This window comes from Miniopterus schreibersii (genome assembly GCF_964146895.1).
Source record: "Miniopterus schreibersii genome assembly, chromosome: 2".
Taxonomy (NCBI): Eukaryota; Metazoa; Chordata; class Mammalia; order Chiroptera; family Miniopteridae; genus Miniopterus; species Miniopterus schreibersii.
In genome coordinates, this window is record NC_138102.1 from 140,577,367 (window position 1) to 140,598,743 (window position 21,377).

The 21,377-nt window shown below is 39.8% G+C and overlaps 1 protein-coding gene across 4 annotated transcripts in view; it reads right to left on the reverse strand.

Annotated features, from left to right (window-relative positions):
• Positions 1 to 12,166, reverse strand: part of EIF4B (eukaryotic translation initiation factor 4B) — a 30,803-nt gene extending 18,637 nt beyond the window's left edge. For 2 of the 4 annotated variants that reach the window (XM_081127598.1, XM_081127597.1), the window contains exons 1-3: positions 11,916 to 12,013; positions 3,834 to 3,971; positions 2,354 to 2,562 (exon numbers count right to left, since the gene is read on the reverse strand). In XM_081127598.1, coding sequence (XP_080983724.1) covers positions 2,354 to 2,562; positions 3,834 to 3,971; positions 11,916 to 11,928 — 360 coding nt within the window. In that variant the 5' untranslated portion in view covers positions 11,929 to 12,013. Of the gene's footprint in view, positions 1 to 2,353; positions 2,563 to 3,833; positions 3,972 to 11,915 lie in introns of all 4 variants that reach the window. The other 2 variants (XM_081127599.1, XM_081127600.1) reach the window with 2 other exon arrangements.
• Positions 12,167 to 21,377: the final 9,211 nt, after the last annotated feature.

Sequence of the window (21,377 nt, forward strand, 5' to 3'; positions counted from 1 at the left end):
TATTTATTAATTATTTACAGCAGGTTACGTACTCTTCATGTCCAATTTTGAAAGTGTTTTCAAACACTTCTGATTATTTTCTTGCCATCTTCTTCCCATCATTCACATTTGTTTTCCTTACCCTTTTGCGTTACTATATTCAAGTTTATCTTCTGGATCACTGATCTGATATTTATTCTGGCTCCTGAGATATAGATTTTGTTATAGTCTTTTAAAAATTCTAGTTTAATTAAACTAATGAGACAGTAGAAAAAGGAACAAAATATGAAAGGGGGGAAGTAGCTAAAGACTAGTTCCAGAGTGTGAAGGTGAAAAGCCTGAATAGACCAGAGATTTTATTCAACATTCTACAGAAGGAGGCCACTAGAGAGAAATCAAGAACAGGTCAGCCCAGCCAGGCGTGGCTCAGCGGTTGAGCATCGACCTAGAATCCAGGCGATCGGGGTTCGATTCCTGGTCAGGGCACATGCCCGGGTTGTGGGCTCGATCAATGACTCTCTCATCATTGATGTTTCTGTCTCTCTCTCTCCCTCTCCTTTCCTCTCTCTGAAATCAATAAAGATATATTTAAAAAAAAAAAAAAAAAGAATAGGTCAGCCTGCCTGGCCAGGAGTGGCTCAGTGGTTGAGCACTGACCTAGGATCCAGGATATTGTGGTTTGATTCCTGGTCAGGGCACATGCCTGGGTTGCGGGCTCGATCCCCAGTCAGGGGTGTGCAGGAGGCAGCCGATCAATGACTCTCTCATCATTGATGTTTCTATCTCTCCCTCCTTCCCCCTTCCTCTCTCTGAAATCAATACAGATATATTAAACAAACAAACAAACAAGCAAACAAACAGAAGAGGTCAGCCTTCTAGTTGGTCTACATAATTAAACAGGAAAATGTGTAGGTGGCAATCAAAAATAATCACATCAAAATACCAACTACAGAACAGGAGGGAGCAACCTCTTAGAAGAAATGTACTTTTTTTTTTTTTTTAAATACATCTTTATTGATTCCAGAGAGAGGAAAGGAGAGGGAAAGAGAGAGACAGAAACATCAATGATGAGAGAGTCATTGATCAAGCCCACAACCCGGGCATGTGCCCTGACCGGGAATCGAACCCTGATCGCCTGGATCCTAGGTCGATGCTCAACCACTGAGCCACGCCCGGCCGGGCAGAAGAAATGTACTTTTTAGTGTTTTCTCATTGGCAAAGACTGGAGAAAAACATAATAGAGTAGAAACCTATTTGTTACTCATTGTTTCATTTTTTTAAGTCCTAAGTATTTTTTTTAATCCAAGTTTGAAAAAAGAACTTCTGAACACCTCTATACTCTGGAACTTTCTAGAACAGCATTTTGAAATATACCATACTACTCAGCCATAAGAGATGAAATACTACCATTGCGACAACATTGACGGACCTTGAGAGTATCATGCTAAGTGAAATAAGTCAGTCAGAAAAAGCTAAGAACCACATATTTCACTTATATGTGGGATATAAAACTGAAACTCATAGACACAGGCAACAGTAGGGTGGTTCCCTCTGGTAACCACCCTACTATTGCCTGTAAAGGGGACCAAATGTATGATGACAGAAGATGATTTGACACAATGCAACGAACAGACCATATCATGGAAATGTACACTTGAAACTTATATAATCTCATTAACCAATGTCACCCCAATAAAATTAATAAAAAATAGTATCTTAAGCTTTTAAAACAAGTTTATAATCACTGTAAATTCTATCATATGTGAGCAAAACTTGTTAATATAAATATATATCTGCTAAGTTAAATGTATTCTTATAAAAACATCAGTAATTCTAATATAAGCCTGAGTGTCATTATCAGAATGGCTGAGTTCAGAGAAACTTTATACCTTTTAACATTTAACCAGGTACCTCACCTTAAGTTTCTTTCTTTCTTTTTTTTTTAAAATATATTTTTATTGATTTCAGAGAGAGGAAAGGAGAGGGAGAGAGAGATAGAAACATCAATGGTGAGAGAGTCATTGATTGAGCCCACAATCCGGGCATGTGCCCTGACCGGGAATCAAACCCCGATCGCCTGGATCCTAGGTCGACACTCAACTGCTGAGCCACGCCCGGCCGGCACCTTTAAGTTTCTTAACGAGGTTTTCGGCTCTCTTTGTTTCAATAAGGTACTGTTAATTTTTCTAAGATTGTCTAATTGGTGTCGGATGAGAACATTCTCAGCTGTAGAGCCTAAACATTTAATCACACATCTGCTTCTTCCAAGTCTAGACACAGCCTTAGAATCTTTCTCAACACGGAAAATCAGAGATAGTCACTATCAATATGCTACCCCCCATATCTAGTTAATTGCCTAAACCTTTAGACTTACATTTAATCCTCTAAAGAATTCCTTAATGGAGTCTTCTGTCACATCATAGGGCAGGTTCCCTAGAAAAGCAGTGTAGGGTGGTGATTTGGGAAGACGGCTCCTGTCAATATTGGGTTCCCGAGCAGCCCGTGGAGCAGTGGGCAGGATGGAACGGTCAATTGGAGGTGCCCTATACACATCATCATCATTACTGTGCCAAGTGGTTGAAACTAGGATAGAAAAGTGGACATAAATTAGAGGAAACTTCCCTCACTGCCACTGTAGAATAAGACGACCTATACTAAGTGCCAACTATTAAATAAGCTACCCTAAGAAACAAACAAGTAATGTAAGAATCAAAATAGCAATGCAGAGACTCAAGTCTATTTGTTTTTAAGTATTTCAAGGCCCAGGGTTTTGTTAACAGAATCCCTTATTCCTTATGTAGGAAAAAAAGAGACCATCAACTACTACTTATGGAATGTTACTATGTGCTAGGTACTTCACATTCATTACAACCCATCTTATCTTTTTAACAATCCTGTGAGACTGTTCCTCGTTCTACAAAGAAGGAAGCTCAGATTTCAGTAACTTGCACAAGGTCACAAAGATGGTAGAGCAGTAGATAGTAATCATGGTAGAGCCAGGATTCTGACCTGGGTCCCTCTCACTCCAAACGCATTTAACCACTCCAACTGTTCTCACTCTTACCTTTCAGCTAAAGAAAGTGTTTTCTTCATGGTTTATTCTCCCTTTATTCTTTTTTAAAAAAGATCAATTCTGTCCCTATGGCACTGCCCATGAATATGCACTTCAGGTATCAACACTTATGTAAAGTACAATCAGTGAAATTTATTATGAAAATAGGTTATAAAAGAAAAAGTATTCTTTAGTCTACAATGAAAGCTTTTAGGAAAAAAAAAAAGGGTAATCAGATTTACGCCATACCCAATGATTTAATAATATAGTTCCTGCCAACACCTTGAAGTATAGAACTTGTCTGAGTGACACCCCAATGACTTCTTTATTTTCCCACCATAATTACTATTCCTATTCCCTTTCCTCAGATCACTTTTATTTATCCAGGAGCACTGTGACTTCATACTAACAGCTCCTAGAATTAATGATTCCTTGGCTCTGAGTATAAAAAGCTTATAGATTACATTGCAGTATCACTTTATGATATGAGGACATCATAGAAGTTTAGACTCAAAAGGAAATAATCTAGTTCTTACTTTTCAAACTAAGAATGAGACTTAAAAGGACATTACCGTAAGAAAAATCTGTTAATGCAAGAGCTAGAACTAGCTCTCCTGAATCACTTTAGTCCCTATTACAAACTCCTAAAGCCTAAACCCCAAATTCCATAAAATACATAAACGCAGATTTCTGGTTCTACAAAATAAGTTCCTTTCAAATTACAAGTGTGAACCACTACTATGGGATAGGTTTTATTTAGAAGGTAACAAAAATTCCAAGAATGATGGAAAATAAAAATTACCATCTCCTTCCAAGTCGTCAGTTTCATCAGCCCAGCTGACTGGTTTGGGGACATAGGTGCTTCCTCCACCAGTCCCTCCATCCTCAGCCAGAAAGTCTGTTAGGGAGATAGTCTTCCCCTTCTTATTCTTCTTTTTTGCTGTTTTAAAAAGGCCAGAAAGATTATTCATCAATACCTGGGTATTTGCAGGGTTGTACAATGCATTACTGTTAAATATATTTATAAAGAAAGCAACATAGCTCCAGTTGGTGTGGCTCAGTTGGTTGGGCCTTGTCCTGTGCACTAAAGGGTTGCTGGTTCTATTCCCCGCCAGGGCACATGCCCAGGTTGAGGGCCCAATCTCTGGTAGGGGACATGCAGGAGGCAGCCAATCGATGTTTCTCTCTCTCTCTCACAAATAAAACAAATACACAAAGCAACATAAAAGTCCATCAAAGGATTGATGATGGCACATTTATATGAATACTATGCAGATATAAATAAGGAGAAAACACAATACACTGGCACAGAAAGTCCAACGAGAAGTAAAAAAATAAAAAGTTGCGGAATACATATTATGTAAGCCCTTTTGTTTAAACACACATTATCCTGCATGGAAAAGGGTCTAGAAAGATTTTCAAATGTGCCTTCTGTGGAGAAAGGCTGGGGTGGGGGCAACCTTTTATTTCCTACTATATTCACTCATATATCATTTGAGATTTTTAATTTAGCAACTACTTGCATTTTAAGACAGGTCACTACATTCACTGCTCCTGGGATACAAAGAAACAAAAACAAAATCCCTACCCCTATAACTTTCTGCATGACATTTTTGAAGATTGTTTGATACTTGTAAAATAACCACAGAAGGTAGGAATCACTGCTATCAAAATTTACAGAAAAGGAAACTAAGACTCAGAGAGATGAAATGATTATGCTGAAGTTACAGAACTATCACATGGCAGAGCTAGAATGAAACCCAGGGTTTTGCATACCAAGTCTTGAGCTTTTCCCACAGGAGTCCCAGCCTCTAAGAAGCTTGTTATTAGTTCTATGGCAGATTATAATAATTGTGGTAAAATGCTGTACTCACTGTCATTTGAAAGTGTTAAAATAGTAAGATTCATATAAACAGCTGGATCTCTCTGCCCTCTAGAAAAAAAATTATCTCCTTCCCTATCTTAATACCACATATGAAAACGAGATATTATACTAAAGGGAATAAATAAGAAATCCCTAAGAATCAACACATTTAAATGTTTTCCATGGTTATGAAATCTTCAAGAATCTCCAACTGACTCCATTTAGTGGACTGACTTTGGCTCTTAGACTATCTAGTCCTCAGAACTTCTGATGGCGCCAATCAACAGCTAATGTAGAAGAGCTGAAAGGACTAATTGAAGTTCTAGAACCGGCCCCCAGAGCAATCACTACATGGTTAAGAAAAAAAGTAAGAGCTTTGTTGTAACCAAGATTAGTTTCATGGTTTTTATAATCATGAGTTCCTCCTGCTATGTTCCAATTCTCCTATAATTTTCAATCCAGAAGACTAAGAATTTGTAACTTGATGTACCATTTGCTTAACTAAAAAAGGCACTCTCTCACTTGGTACTTGCCTTTCTTTTAAAATCCAACTTATTCCTATAAAGTCTTGTTTGCTATGAACAACCTCTAGGACACAATAAGAACTTGAAGTATTATGGTCTCAATGTGCAAACCAGATGAACTTAGCTGCAATAATACAGGGAAAAGATGGCCTTGAATGTGAAGTTTCCATGCCTCTCTCAAGTGAACTAATACTACTCCTGCTCCAAAAGTATAATTTATGATCAAGCAGGTTATATGTTGGATCTAGTCTATGCTTCCATAGAAAGTGGTTATGCAGAGGTTGGGTACTATAGCAGTGATACTGCTCCTGGCTCATACGCAAAGGCTAGGGGAAAGTCTAAAAAGCTAATTTGAGTAAGACATAAAACATACCTGTGAGGTAGAATGCTTATAGTGTATAGGCTTATTTTAGTTTTCTCTACATCCTAGATCTAGTTGAAAAATAGTGTCTGGGACTAGTAAGATGCTAGCTAGAGAGCCTTACTCTCATAGGACTTAATTTAGTATCATTAGCTAACCCAATTATTAACCTGCCTGGGCACTGGGACAATCAGAATAGAACTAGGTGTTAGTCCATACAATGAGGTCAAGTTCAACATAAGATTATTAAGAATTTGATTAAGGTATCCCTTTCCCCTTTGTTCTACATACATATCTAATAACAAAACCGCAGAATCCGAAATTAACTTGCCCTCTGGCCTGATTTTGACTTAAGTCAACTTTCTTTATCAGGATTTCTCAATTTTTACCCCTTGACTCTTGATAAGTCTCCTGCCATCCTTTAATGTTATTTGAAGTTTTGAAAATAAACTACATATGACTAAAAAAATTATAGCACTGTTTTAGAATACCTTTTCAAATCATACATCTCCATGTCCCCTGATTGTGTCACTGCTCCCTCTAAAAATTTCTGGTTGAGAAATCCATGCTGGATGATGATAGATTTCATTTAAAGACAGGTTAAAATTCTTTCACAAGATTTCTAACTTAAGTTCCTTTAAATCTAGCAGCACTGACTCAGTCACAATATAAGCAGCAGATTTAAAGGAACTAGCCTGTAAATAGTAAAATCAATAAATCCAAAGTGGGTGCCAATGTTTGCTTTACTCCATTTTATTAAAAAAAACTGAGAAACAATGTTATCTAAATCCTCTATGCCCTTTGCTCCTCCAATATATAGGCCCACAATATGTTTAGGATTTCAACAATGTTCTCTTCTTTATAAGTAAAACATTATTTAATACCCTAGGTTTATCAATCTCCTGCCACAATGATTGAACTGATCCAACTCTTATTTTTCTTTAATTGAATTGGTTAAAAAGTTAAACCAACAACCTCACAAAAGAAACAAAACATGCCCCAATTTAAGATCAAACCCACTTGGACTAAGGTGGGGGGGAATGTATGTCCCAGAAACGTTATCAAATCCTCTAACTGCCCGATGCCTCAATTACAATTGTAACTTATTGATCAAGCACTAGGTACAGTTATCTCTAGGTATCCATGGTGATTAATTCCAGCCATGAATACCAAAATCCTCAGATGCTCAAGTCCCTTATATAAAATGACAGTATTTTAAATCATCCTCCAATATACTTTAAATCATCTCTAGATTCCTTATACCAAAAACAACGCAAATGCTATGTAAATAAACTGTATTTAGGGAATAATGACAAGAAGAAAGTGTACTTTGTCTGTATAGATGCAACCACTGCGGACTTAATTACATAGTACATGCCAGCAAACATAACCTTTTCTCCCCTAATATTTTTTCTGTGAGCGATTGGTGACATCTGCCAAAGTGAAACCTGTGGATATAGAAGGCCGAATGTACTTGTGAAGCTCTTTATATACTCATATTGGTTAAATGAAAGATCTTAAAAAGAAGGGATTTTTTTCAAAACTAAGACTATAAGACCTTAAACAAGAGACAATACATCTGTAGCCTAAATAGTTTGTTATGATATATACAAAAATAAATACAACCAATCAACTTAACTCAGTCAGTTTCTCAATTTCTACACCACTGACATTGTAGGCTAGGTAATTCTGTTGGGGGGACTGTCCTGTGCATTGTAGGATGTTACCAGCACCTCTAGCTTCTACTCATTAGATGCCAGGAGCAAAGTCCCCACCTGACTGTGAGAACCAAAAGTGCCTCCAGACACTGCTAAATTGACCCCAGTTGAGAACCACTGTTCTAAGTGTTATTTTCACATCAATAAATAAAAAGACAAATAAAAGGAAATGTTAGCCCTACATAAAGTATAGTTGCAGAAGTAATCACAATAAACCAAGTATTCAGGATTATCAGGCTGCAGCATGTAAAAAATACACTTTATTTTTCTCAGAATGTTTTCCTGTTATTACTCCATTGTATTGGTAATAAAAACATCAATTGGCAGATATTGGAGTGATAAAATCTATAGACTGGCTGCCAGTTCTATGCTTCAAAACAGAAGACATCTTAAAGTACTTATAAGCAATCAAGCTTTTCAGATGTACAATGCTGCCCCACTCCTGCACCTTTCTTAATCTAGTACTTCTTATTTAGGAAGGGGAATTCACATAGCTCTTAACATTCAGATGAGGCTTTGTCAAAAATTATGTTTCTTGCCAGGCTAGGTGTGGCTCAGCAGTTGAGCATTGACCTAGGATCCAGGAGATTCCTGGTCAGGGCACATGCCCGGGTTGTCGGCTTGATCCCATCAGGGGGGCGTGCAGGAGGCAGCCAATGACAGCTCTCTCATCACTGATGTTTCAACTTTCTCCCTCTCTCTGAAATCAATAAAGATAGGTTTAAAAAAAAAAAAATCAAGTTTCTTAATTTTAGATCTTGTCAGAATAAGTCCCACTTATTTTATAGGGTTATCAACTCTTCTGAATGTTTCAGTAACCACAGCCCAAGAAAGTCAGAAAGTGTCATAAAAACCTGTGTAAGATCGTAGCAGCAGTATTCATAATAGGCAAAAAACCTGGAAACAATCCAAATGTCCATCATCTGATGAACAGATAAACGGCCAGACAATGTGGCAATAAAAACTGAGTTCCCATACATCCTACAATACAGATGAACCCTGAAAACATGCTAAGTGAAAGAATCCAGCAACAAAAGCCCACATATTGCATAAGATATTCAGAACAGGTAAATACAAAGAAACAGTAGATTAATGTTGGGAGGAGGGGTGAGGATAAATAACTGCTAATGGATAAGGTGTTTCTTTTAGGAAGTGAATCCTGCCAAATCCTCCAGAATTAAAACTTATTAATGGTTAGCAAATGTTTCCTTAAAGAAAAAGTATTGTATAAACGCAATCAATGCAACCAAATACAAGAGTGCCTAGAACTAGAGTAATTATACTGTCATTTAGAGCCCAGACATTAAAAGAGGTTTCATACAATGCAGTATCATGATGTTGAGAGGCCTCACCTTTACCGCATTATAGTTCAGCGTAGTAGAGAATAAAGACTAAGTCAGGACTAATAAGCTCCACCACCTTCAACCCGTGTTCAGTTATATATGACCCCCTTCTCTGCCCAATTTCATCTTGAAACGTTCTAAGGAAAATGTCCACTGCCTTTTCCTCACCTCCCAGACACTCAATGATAATTTACATTAAAAAATAAAAAACAAGCACCTAATACACATCATGCTAACCAATACACAAAGTACTTGGAGCATCTCTGTAAGAGAGGAGCAATAAAAATTCAAGAAAAACTTCTTGCTTTGGGCATTTTCCTACCATTAGGGCCATAGCAATATCTATCACAAATCTAAGAAACTGACTTTGGTGTGTCCATTTTCAAATGTACATTCACATACTTAATTACAAATAAGTGCTTGGTTAAAAAACAAACAAACAAAACCACCTGAAGTTCATTCTTCCCCACACTACCATGAAAAGAGAGAATACATTCTAGGATGTTTTGAGACCAATACCAAGTAGTAGGGTATTCTATCGCAAACCATACATATATGGGATGTAAATTATATGTCAAAGCTGTTTAAAAGTATATATTTAAATGACATTACTTAAAAACACTTTTACTTTGACACTACTCTCTGTATTTGTACTTGAATTTTCATAAGGTGAAGTATATTGAAATTACACTCTGAAATTTTTATAGTTTTATCACTACATCCATAGTGGTTGAGAGACCAATATCTGGGAACACTGGTCACTCAACAAAGTCAATGCGATTGATTGGAAAAGATTCAAAGCGGGGAAAGAAATTTGACAAATCCCAAATTCAAGGGCAGACTGTCAGATACTAGCATAGTGTCCCTTACACATAGTATACAATCTGGAAAGACTTATGGAATTAAAGGAGATGAGGGCTTCCAAGGAGGTACAGTAAATATGGAACAGAAGGAGGCATCACTAAGCAAATCCCGTAAACCAGTCCCGTTTTCACTCAGCTCTGTAAAATGAATGACACAAATTATTAACATGTCTTCCACTTCTAAAAATTCCATAAAAGTTACCAAGAAAGGGAGTATAACTTTTTCACTAACTATGACACTAAGCCCTCGTGATGGCAAATCCAGGCTGAATAAGCACTTTGCTTCACATGAAGCTTTTGGGCAGCACCCCAAACTTATGACATGGAAGCCAACCTTGTTATTTCCAAGTTGATAATGGAGAAGAGTCAGGAGTCTCAAAGATTTCGACTTTGCTCTGCCACCTGCATACAGTGTGACCTTGAACAAATAATTTCATCTTCTTCAGCTGGGAGATACCACCATCTGGCTACATTTATCTCAGCGCATCAAATAAGACAAGAGACATAAAAGTTCTTGGTTAATTGACTAGTGCTACATCAATGAAAAGGTATGATGTTCAAATGCACCTCAATTCCCTCAACATTTTCCAAAGACATACACAATCCTTAGTCTCCTATGTAATAACAACAGAGATGATAGGTTCTCGGTGATAAACGAGTGTCCAGAGATAGCAGGGGTTCAATAAATGTTTTGTATAATGCAAGATGGTGCCAGGGAAAAGGAACTAGTCGATCCTTGGTACTGTAGGGGGTAGGTTCCAGACCTCTGTGGATATCAAAATCCTCATATGCTCAAGTCCTTTACATAGTATATTGAATGGCACAGTATTTGCACATAACCTTCACACATCCTCACACATCCTTTAAATTATTTCTAGATTACTTACAATACCTACTACAATGTATATGCTATGTAAGTAGTTATTACACTGTACTGTTTAGGGAATAATGTAAAAACTCTATATATGTTCAGTACAGATAAAATTATCATAGGCTAACTACATAGCACAAGTCAGCAACAAGACATCTCCCCCTACAATATTTTCCATCCCCGTGGGTTGAATCCTCAGATTTGGAATGCCCACTGTATAGGCCCAAAACTAAAATTAATGCTACAAAATGTTGCATAGCTCACTGCTAAGTTCATTAGAAATGCAGAGACTTGCATGACTTCTTCCCTCCCCGCAAGAAGTCTATAAACAGAAAGCAACTCCAGCAACTAGTATTAATCTAAAAATCACCTCCTACTAGTTGTGCAATTAGCTTAGAAACTTTTTTTAAAAAGAGCTCAATCCCACCATTGAAGCTATAAAAATTCAACCAAAATGGAAGCAAGCTGTCAAGGGATCTGATCTTGTTCACCATTTTATCTCCAACACCATGAACCGTGTCTAGCGTAGTTTGCGCTCAGTAAAAATGTGTTGAATTAGAAGAAATCTAGGTCTCCACCCTTGCTTCCTCTTCTCCAACACGTGGAGCACCACAGTGGGTTTGCCACTCCTACCTAACACTAGTAACTTCAACCTCCAAACCTAACGCGTACCCTTGCAATATACAGGCCAGGCCACACTCTCAAAGGGGAAGAACAGAAAGTGGAAGGACATAAACGAAAACACAGACGCGTGAAACCTTGCCGTCTACGCTCTCGCGCGTGCTTTTAAGGCGCGCCCGTCTCCACTACCCTCGGCTCTCCGACCGCGCACGCGCACCACTGCCATTCCCCCCGCTCCTCTAGCGACTCGCGCTCGCGTTCTAACTGCCCCCCCCTTCATTCCCCTGCCCCCACCCCCGTCCGCAACGGCCTCGCGCCTGGGAGACCTAGGCTAGTGTGCACCCGTCCGCGCGCTAACCGCCTTCTTTCCTCCACGCCTTCACGCTGGCACTGTGCTTCGCGTCTATGAGAAGGCCTCCGGCCTCCCGCAGATCTTTCTGTGCCTCCTCTTCATTCCAACTCAAGCCAGAGTCCATCATTACTCCCCGCTCCAACCTCGCGCAGATGGGGTGAAAAGGGTGTGAGGGGGAGGGTGTCCTTCCCCTCCCCCCAAATATCCCGAGGCGATAACCTAACAGGGCCAAGTCGCCAGCCTGCCGCAGCCCCCAAATCCGAAGGGAAGCAGTGCCGCCCATTCCCCGACTCCAGGGAATCAGGAGATCAGGCTCGGAGTGTGGCTCGGGAGCCCGGTCCTTGGACGCACTCGGCCGCTCACTCACCTGAGGCCGCCATGTTGAGAGAGGGAGAGAGAACGCAAAGGACCCGGATGAGGCGATCACGTGATTATAGCGGGAGCGCCGGGCTAGGAGACGCGAAACTGGGAGGGGGCGGGGAGGTGAGGAGTGAGACAGGAGGCGGGGCGTCGCTGCTCTAGGTTCGTAAAGCAGCGCGAGGAGGTGGCGCGGCGTCCTACTGGAAGACCTGCGCGACATGTGGCCTGAGGGGTGGGGCCTGGGCTGTCGCGAACCCCGTAACGCTTTACGAAGGATTACGTGCCGACCAGGGGCAGGGTGTGAGCTGGAGGCGGGATCTCCTGATCCGCGGACTTCCTGTCGGTGGGGTAAGCGGAAGGGGCGGGGCCGAGGTGGTAGGGCCGTGTCTCTGAGACCGAATGGCAGCGAGCTGGAACCCAGAATGGGTGTACCGCAATTGATTTTCTGAAAGCGAAGATTCTGAGTTTTTAAATTTATTTTTGTTGAAGCAAAACAAGCCCATGATCCTGGGTAAGGATGGTCTTAATTGGGCATGTTTAGAAGGAATAAGAAAGTAAAAGATATAGAACACAATTGCCAGGGGCTTTGACCTCAGCTAGGTTCAGTCACACTCAAACTCAAGCCCCATTATTTCACAGACGAGTGCTATCCATGCTTCTCCAGCGAATGCTACATTGTATCGTATATTATTTGTCATATTAGCGTTTCATTCAATGAAAAATTTCGCTGAGTATCTACCATGTGTCAGACACTGATTGACTTTTTTGAGTACAAGAGATAACAAAACGCGCACCAAAGCAGGTTATAGTCCAGTGAGGTGAAGATAACTACTTTAGGTAATTAAGGTGATTTTGATAAAAGGTGACTGGATGCAACTTTAGTTTGCCTTGTCAGGGAAGGCAAGCCTCTGAGGAAGTGACGTTTAAACTGAGGTCCGAATTACAGATAACCAGCCCTGTGAACACCTTTAGGAGGAGCTTTAGGAGAAGGCTGAGGATGCGCAGCTAGGTCAGAACTCCAAGGCAGGAACATCTTGGGAAGTTGAAGAATTTAAAGGCTGGTAGCTGGAGTATGGTAAGGGAGGGGTACAAGATAAACTTTGAGAAATAGGTAGGGTTTGGATCACCTGTGGTTTTGTAAACCAGGTTTAGGAGTTCGATTTTATTCCAAATGGGTTGGGAAAGCATGGAAGGATTTTATATAAGGGAATGTCATGACTTTTTTGAGAAGGGTATCTGGATATGGTTGGTGGTTATGACTGTATGTTTATGTAAAAATTCATCACATAGTACACTTAAGATCTGTGCAGTTTACTTACAGAAGTTATACTTTAATGCAAAAAACAACCACAAACCACAACAAGATTATTCAGGCTATTGAATGGAGAGTGGGTTATACAGATGCAGTAATGGAAGAGAAAGACCAGTTAGTTAAAAGGTTGTTGCTGCCAGAGCCCCATTTTTACTTTTCCTAGACTCTAGGCACTTTTGCCTTCATAGACCCCTTTCTCCATAAAAACAATATTAAAAATATTATATTTTATGATTGTTGGTAGAAAAACAAATATATTAACAGTATACATGAAAACATTTTCTTTAACCTGAATGTTTGTTTTTTTCTCATAACTTAAAAATAAAATATTTTTTGACGTCTCCTAAAAGCATGGTGGGGCCTAGGCACTGTGCCTGCTGTCCTACTGGATAAGTCAGCCCCAGCTGCTATAATCCTGGTGAGAGAAGATGGTGGTCCAGATGTGAGTGTAGAGGTGGAAAGGGATAGATGCAAAAATGTTTTGGAAGTAGACATGGTAATTGCTTAGATATGGAGGGCACAGCAGAGGGAGCTATCAAAGAGGACTCCCAAGTTTTCGGCATGAACACGTGGGTGATGCCATTTACTTAGATGGCAAAGCCTGGGGTAGAGCAGGTTTGGAGAGGGTGCGTGGGCTCTGTTTTGGCCATATTAAGTTTGAGGTAGCTACCAGTTCAGTGCTTCCCACATTTTAATGTGCTTACAAATCACCTGGAGAATTTGTTAAAAGCCATATTTCAATTTAGTAGGACTGGAGTGAGCCTGAGATTTTATTCTGGTTTGGATCATTACAATGGAATGATATCTGAGAATTAAGGAAAAAAAGCATCGACCCAATTACCATTGGGGACAGTAGATTTCAGAAAGTTATGAGGAAAGTCAAATAATATAGGGACATATAGGTTAGGGAGAGACTTTCAATTACTAAGCACCTATATATTTCACAATAATAAAGGCATTTAAAAACCTAGTTTGTGTAGTTCTCACAATGGGTCTCTAATGTTAGTATTATTAATACTGTTTTAAAATAATGACTCAGGCCCTGGCTGGGTGGCTCAGTTGGTTGGAGCATCATCCCGTACACCAAAGGTTTTGGGTTTGATTCCTGGTCAGTTCACATACCTAGGTTTTGGGTTCTATCCCCAGTCTGGGTGCATAAGGAAGGCAACTGATCAATGTTTCTCTCCCACATTAATGTTTCTCTTTTTCTCTCTAATTAAAGAACATATCCTCAGGTGAGGATTAAAAATAATAATAGTCCGGCCCGCATGGCTCAGTGGTTGAGCATAGACCTATCAACCAGGTCAAGGTTTGCTTCCTGGGCAGGGCACATGCCTGGGTTGCTGGCTCAATCCCTAGTGGGGGCATGCGGGAGACAGTCGATCAATGATCATTGATGTTTCTGTCTCTCTCCCTCTCCCTTCCTCTCTCTGAAATCAATAAACATATTAAAATAATAATAATAATGACTTGGGTTCAGAAATAGTAAATACCTTACCCAAGTGCACACAGCCAGCAAGTTACCAGGTAGAGCAGTGGACCCAGAGCTCACTGCTTCAGGTCCACATTCTTTCCAGTTTCTCAGAGATGTCTTCCCCCCCCCCCCCAATTTTTAAAATTTATTTTTAGAGAGGAAAGGAGAGGGGGAGAGAGAGAGGAACATTGCTGAGAAACATCATCAGTTGGCTGCCTTCTCCTCACCCCCTGCTCTGGACTGAGCCTGCAACCTGGGCATATGCCCTGACCAGGAATTGAACGGTGACCTCAGTTCCTAGATGGATGCTCAACCACTGAGCCACATTCGCCAGGCTCCCAGAGACTTCTTAAAAAATAAAACTGTTCCCCTGGCCAGCGTGGCTCAGTGGTTAGTGTGTTGGCCCACGCATGGGAGGGTCTCAGGTTCGATCCCAGCCAAGGGCTCATACCTGGGTTGCAGGCTCGATCCCTGGCCCTGGTCAGAGCACTTGAGGGAGGCAACCAGTCCATGTGTCTCTCTCACATCAATGTTTCTCTCCCTCCCTCCTTCCTTCCCTCCCTCCCTCCCTTCCACTCTCTCTAAAAATCAATGGGAAAAAATATCTTCTGGTGAAGATTAACAAAAAACAAAAACAACAACAAAAATTGTTAAAATCTCAAGATAAGTCTAAGAACAACCACTTTGTAGCATTTGTTCTGAAGAAATCCAGAAGAAACAAACTGGTAGTTATCAGTTGCTGTATAACAAATTACCCTAAAACAACAAACATTTATTATCTCAGTTTCTGTGGGTCAGAAATTGGCTATTGAAAATCACTCTCCAAGTCCTGACATTTGCAATGTCTCTGATATTATCCTCTTTTCCATTTTCCTGTTATTTCCCTTGTCATTTTTCACCCTGACCACTGTATTAGTCTCCTAATGAGTCTCTCTGCCTGCTGTCTTTCCCTGCTTCAATCCATGTAATGTATAGCTACCAGATTTATTTTCCTAAAGCATAGATCTGAATACATTCTCCTGCTAACAAACTTTACATGACCCTGTTCATGGCTTAGGCAGACATTGAAGACTGGTATACTCCAGCCTCAAATCACGTAGTTTCTACTCTCCTCCCTTGTCTGCAGGTATGTTCCAGCCATGCACATCTGTGCTTTTCTAACTTAGTCTTTTTTTGCCCTTTGCTCTTTCTTCTGCCTGGAATACTCTTCCCTCCTTCACTACCAAATGAGTCAACAATACAAGGGCTCTTCAGATGTCACCTTTTCTAGAAAGATTTTTCCGAGCTTTCTCTGAACCCTACCAAGACTCGGCCTGTATCTTCTTTTGGCATTTGTCACTGTCCTCCTTGAATTGCCTTCACTTCTCCTTCAGCTCCTCAAGGGCAGAATCTATGTTGATTATCTGTGTTTTCCATGCATTAGCATCTGGAACATTGTTGGTGCTCAGGATATATTTGTTGGTGCTAAAGTCATACTTTCAAGGAATTCCGTTCATTGAGAAGGTTATCATAGCACATATTGATTTATATGCCTGGATTCATTTAGTGTTCATAGAACTGGAAAATGTAGCCCTTAAAGGCAATGGTTTCTTTCATAGGAAGAAAGCAAAAAAGATTTCCTGCTTTAGACTTTTTCAAACTGAAAAATGTTTGGAAGCTAAGTTAAAATAAAGCAAACCAGTAAATGCATGTAAGTTTATTTGTTTTCCAGAGTCTGAATTTACTAAGCTAATTGGCTTAATATTTGAGGTTCTTACAATAATTTGGTTGAAATTGTCCAAATTTTCTTTTGAAAACCATGTTTTTGAAAAAGTACATATTATTGATTTCAGAGAGAGGAAGGGAGAGGGAGAAAGAGATAGAAACATCAGTGATGAGAGGGTCATTGATCCGCTGCCTCCTTATATGCCCCTGACTGGGGATTGAGCCTGCAGCCCTAGCATGCGCCCTGACCGGGAATCGAACTGCAATTTCCTGGTTCATGGGTTGACACTCAACCACTGAGCCATGTCAGCTGAGCGTAAAAACCATCTGTTTTTACACACACACATACATAAATAACACAAATAATTATACCTGGCAGTTAAAAAAGTCTCAACTACAGCCTTGACTGGTGTAGCTCAGTTGGTTGGAACATCGTCCTATACACCACGAGGTGGTGGGTTTGATTCCCAGTCAGGGCAAATACTCAGGTTTCTGTTTGTATCCATGGTGGGTCAGTGGGGGCATATGTGGGATTGATGTTTCTCTCACCTACCTCTCTCTCTGTCTCTTTCTCCTCTTTCCTCTCTCTAAAATCAATTTTAAAAAAGCCCATGTTTCCTTTCTTTACCAAAAAAAATCTCAATTACATTAATAAATTTTAGTTAAATAAAGCATTCTCTTGTCCCTCTCTGAGCCTTAGAATTCTAATCTGTAAAAGAAGGGCATTTAACTAGCTGATTTCAAAAATCCTTTTTGTCATTTTATGAATCTATGATGCTAATTGTGGGTATCATGATCTTCCTTCTGGTAAAGCTGGCAAAGACATTCTTCAGATAACCAGTACTAAGCTAATCCATTAATAAGAGGATATGGTTCATATGCCAGTTACTTCTATTTTGTTCAGCTTATGCAGCTGAAATAATAAATTATCATTGTTTTCAGCTCTATGTTCACACAATCCAAGCAAAGCATATCACAATTTTAATGATATGTATTTCTCTAAAGTAAGTCTTTTTATCACTGAGTTTTGAATGTGTAAGATTAATTTTAAATGTATATCAAGATTATATAGGAGTTCTATTTTTAGTATGGTAAATAAATTCCCAGTAGATCAACCCTCTCATAGATAATAATAAACTCTGGGCAAAAATAAAAAAACAAAACCCACATCTATGTGAAAGCTGTGGAGAAAGGCCAAGTAGATTTTGGAGGGGAGATGAAACTTGGAAGAAGGTACTGATGTGGGGTGGCATAGCCCAGTGTGGCTGAAGCCTCCCTAGAAATCCTGCCCCATTTCTGCCGTTAGGAAGGCATCGCTCAGGGCAGTCATTTTCTGCTCTCAGAAAGTGTGTGTGTGTGTGTGTGTGTGTGTGTGTGTGTGTGTGGTTGGGGGGCACGGGCGAGGAGGTGGGAATCCTGTAAAGAAGAGAGCCAGAGCTCTGCTGCAAACAGTTCAGCCGAGGAAAGAAAAAAGAATTATACAGATTTGAACTGCTGCTATCTACCGCAAGTGAGAGAGAGTTTGGGTCTAACCAATTTAATTGCTTGTTAAAATAAAAGCACAAACATCTTTGGAGGATGTGTTAGTTTCCTGTTCCTGCTATAACAAATTACCACAAGCTAAGTGGTTCAAAACAACACAGATTTATTCTCTTACAGCTCTGAGGGTCAGAAGTCTAAAATGGGTTTCACTGAGCTAAGGTCAAGGTGTAGGTAGGACTGTGCTACTCCTGGAAGCCCTAGGGGAGGATCTGTTTCCTTGTCTTTTCCAGCTTCTGTATACTGCACACGTTCCTCTACTCGTGGTCCCCGTCCTCCATTTTCAAATGCAGAATTATCAGGTCGAATCCTTCTTATATTGATCACTCTGACTCTCACTTTTCTTCTGCCTCCTTCTTTCTCTCTTAAGGACCCCTGTGATACATTGGGTCCACCTGCATAATCCGGTATGATCTTCCAACTTTAAGGTCATCTGGTTAGCGACCTTAATTCCATCTGTAGCTTTAATTCCCTTTTGCCATGTAACATAACACACAGGTTCCAGGGATTCAGATATGGATATCTTTGAACATTACCATTATTCTGCCTATCACAGAGAGACATAACAGAATCTAGAGTCTCCACCACGTAACATTCACAATGTACAGGATTCAGTCAAAGTTATTTAACATATGAAGAACGTGGAAAATATGACCCATTCTACAGGGACAAGATAATCAACAGAGGCTAATGCTGAGATGATCCAGATGTTGAAATATGATCATACAGGGACTTTAATGCAGCTATTGTAACAGTGCTCATTGAGATGAGGTAAAATATACTTGAATGAAAAGGTAGGAAATCTTAGCAGAGAAATAGAAAATATAAAAAGAATCAAATGCATATTTTAGAATTAAAATATCTGAAAAAGCCTGGCCGGTGTGGCTCAGTTGGTTGAGCATCGCCCCATGCACCAGGAAGTCACCAGTTTGATTCCCCAGCAGGGCACATGCCCAGGTTGCAGACTCAATCCCCAGTAGGGGGCGTGAAGGAGGCAGCCGATTGATGTTTCTCATTGATCTCTCTCCCTCTCCCTCTTCCTTCCTCTCTTTGAAATCAATAAAAACATATTTTAAAAAAAATCTAGTCATTTCCCATTAAGAGCAGAATAAAGATGATAAGAGTCTCTATACCTGAGGGTCAATCAATAGAAATTATCAAATCTGAAGAAGAGAGGGAAAAAGTGGACAGAGCCTTAGAGACCTGTGGGCAATACCAAAAGATACATGTTATTGAAGTCTCAAAAGGAGAGGAAAAGTTGACATGGGGTAGAATAATATTTGAAGAAATAATACCTCCAAGCTGCCCACATTTGGTTAAGAATGAAACTCAGCAAACCCTAAACAGCATAAATATGAAGGAAACTGGATTGTCTTGTCATAATCAGAATACTAAAAACTAATGACAACAAGAAAATCTTGAAAACATTCAGAAAAAAAGTGATATCACATACCAAAACCAATATGAATGACCATGGGCTTACCATAAACTCTGGAGGCCAGAAGACAGAGGAACAAGATTTTTGAAGTGCCAGAAGAAAAAAAAAATTGCTCTAAGGTGTAAGCACCCTGGAATTCTGTATCCAGAGAAAATATCATTTGGCAATAAAAAAGAATGAAGTATTGATACATGCTACAACATGGATGAAACTTGAAAACATTTTGCTAAGTGAGAGAAGCCAGTCACGAAAGACCACATGTTGCATAATTCCATTTATATGAAATGACCAGAATGGTAAAATCCATAAAGATATTATGTCAGTGGCTGCCTAAGGCTGGGGGATGGAAGTAATGAAGGATGACTGCTGAAGGGTGTGGGGTTTCTTTTTAGGGTGACACAAATGCTCTAAAATTGTGATGGTAGTTGCACAACTCTATGAACTTAACTAAAATCCACTGACTGTGCACTTTAAAATGGGTGAATTATTTGGTATGTGAATTACATTTTAAAGTTGCTAAAAAGTGAAGGCAAAATAAACACATTTTCAGATTTAAAGAAAACTACGAGTTCATTGTCAGTAGACCTACATTACAGTGAAAGCTAAGGGAGTTCTTCAAGCTGAGGGGAAATGATACCAGAGGGAATTTCAGATCTTCAGGAAAGAATGGAGAGTATCGGAAATAGTAAATTGCTGGGTAAATATGAAAGACTTTAATATACATCTGACTGTCGAGCCCGGCCGGGCGTGGCTTAGCGGTTGAGCGTCAACCTAGGATCTAGGCGATCAGGGTTTGATTCCCGGTCAGGGCACATGCCCGGGTTGCGGGCTCGATCAGTGACTCTCTCATCATTGATGTTTCTATCTCTCCCTCTCCTTTCCTCTCTCTGAAATCAATAAAGATATATTTAAAAAAAAATATATATATATATATACATCTGACTGTTAAAAGCAAATATTAGAACATTGTCTTATGGGCTTTATAATGTATTTAGATGTAATGCATGTACAGGGCGGGGCAAAAGTAGGTTTGTATGGAAAATAATACAATAATTAATAAATAATTATACAAGAATAAACTGTGCTTTGCATACTCACAACTGTAAACCTACTTTTACTGCACCCTGTATTACAACTATAGCATAAAGATGATGATTCTTCTATCTGAAGAGATAAAATATTAACCCTAAGTAAGCTGTGAAAAATTAAGGCTGTATTCTAAACCTTAGAACAAGCATTTAAAAATAATGCAGCCCTAGTTGGTTTTGCTCAGTGGTTAGAGCATTGGCCCATGGACTGAAGGGTCTCAGGTTTGATTCCGACCAAGGGCACATATCCTGGTTGCAGGTTCAATCCTTGCCTTGTCGGGGTGCATTCAGGAGGCAACGGATCGATGTGTCCCTCTCACATCTATGTTTCTTTCTCTCTTTCTCCCCCTTCCACTTTCTCTGAAAAGCAATGGAGAAAATATCCTCAGGTGAGGATTAAAAAGTAAAAGTGAAAATAAAAATAATGCAAAGAATTATAGTTAATTTAACAAGTTAATGTGGAATTCTAAAAATTATTTAAATAATCCAAAAGAAGGCACAAACAAAGGAACAGATACTGATAATAAAAACCCAGAGGGGAAAAATAAGATATATGAAACGAGCACTTTTAAGGGACAACACATACATTGAGTCTCCCTGAGTAACGTTTTTCACGGGGCTCTGTACTGTCCAGAGCCTAGTGATACAGGTTCTGGTTGCAGCTCTGTTCGCAGAACAAGCACAGTGCAGGGGGAAGTAAAGTGGATAGAGTCTAGGAGTCTTCTTGACTATGAGGAATTTGAAATATGCAAATGGTTGTAAGATAAGAACATTTTGAATCTTCACCTCTGGAGAAGAAGCAGGCATTCCTCAGTGGGAATGCCCAGGAGAGTGGGAAAGTATGGCTAGGTCACCTCCCAGGTTCTGTCACAGCAGCTACTTTAGGGGGATGAGGAAGGGCAGGAAGACACCTG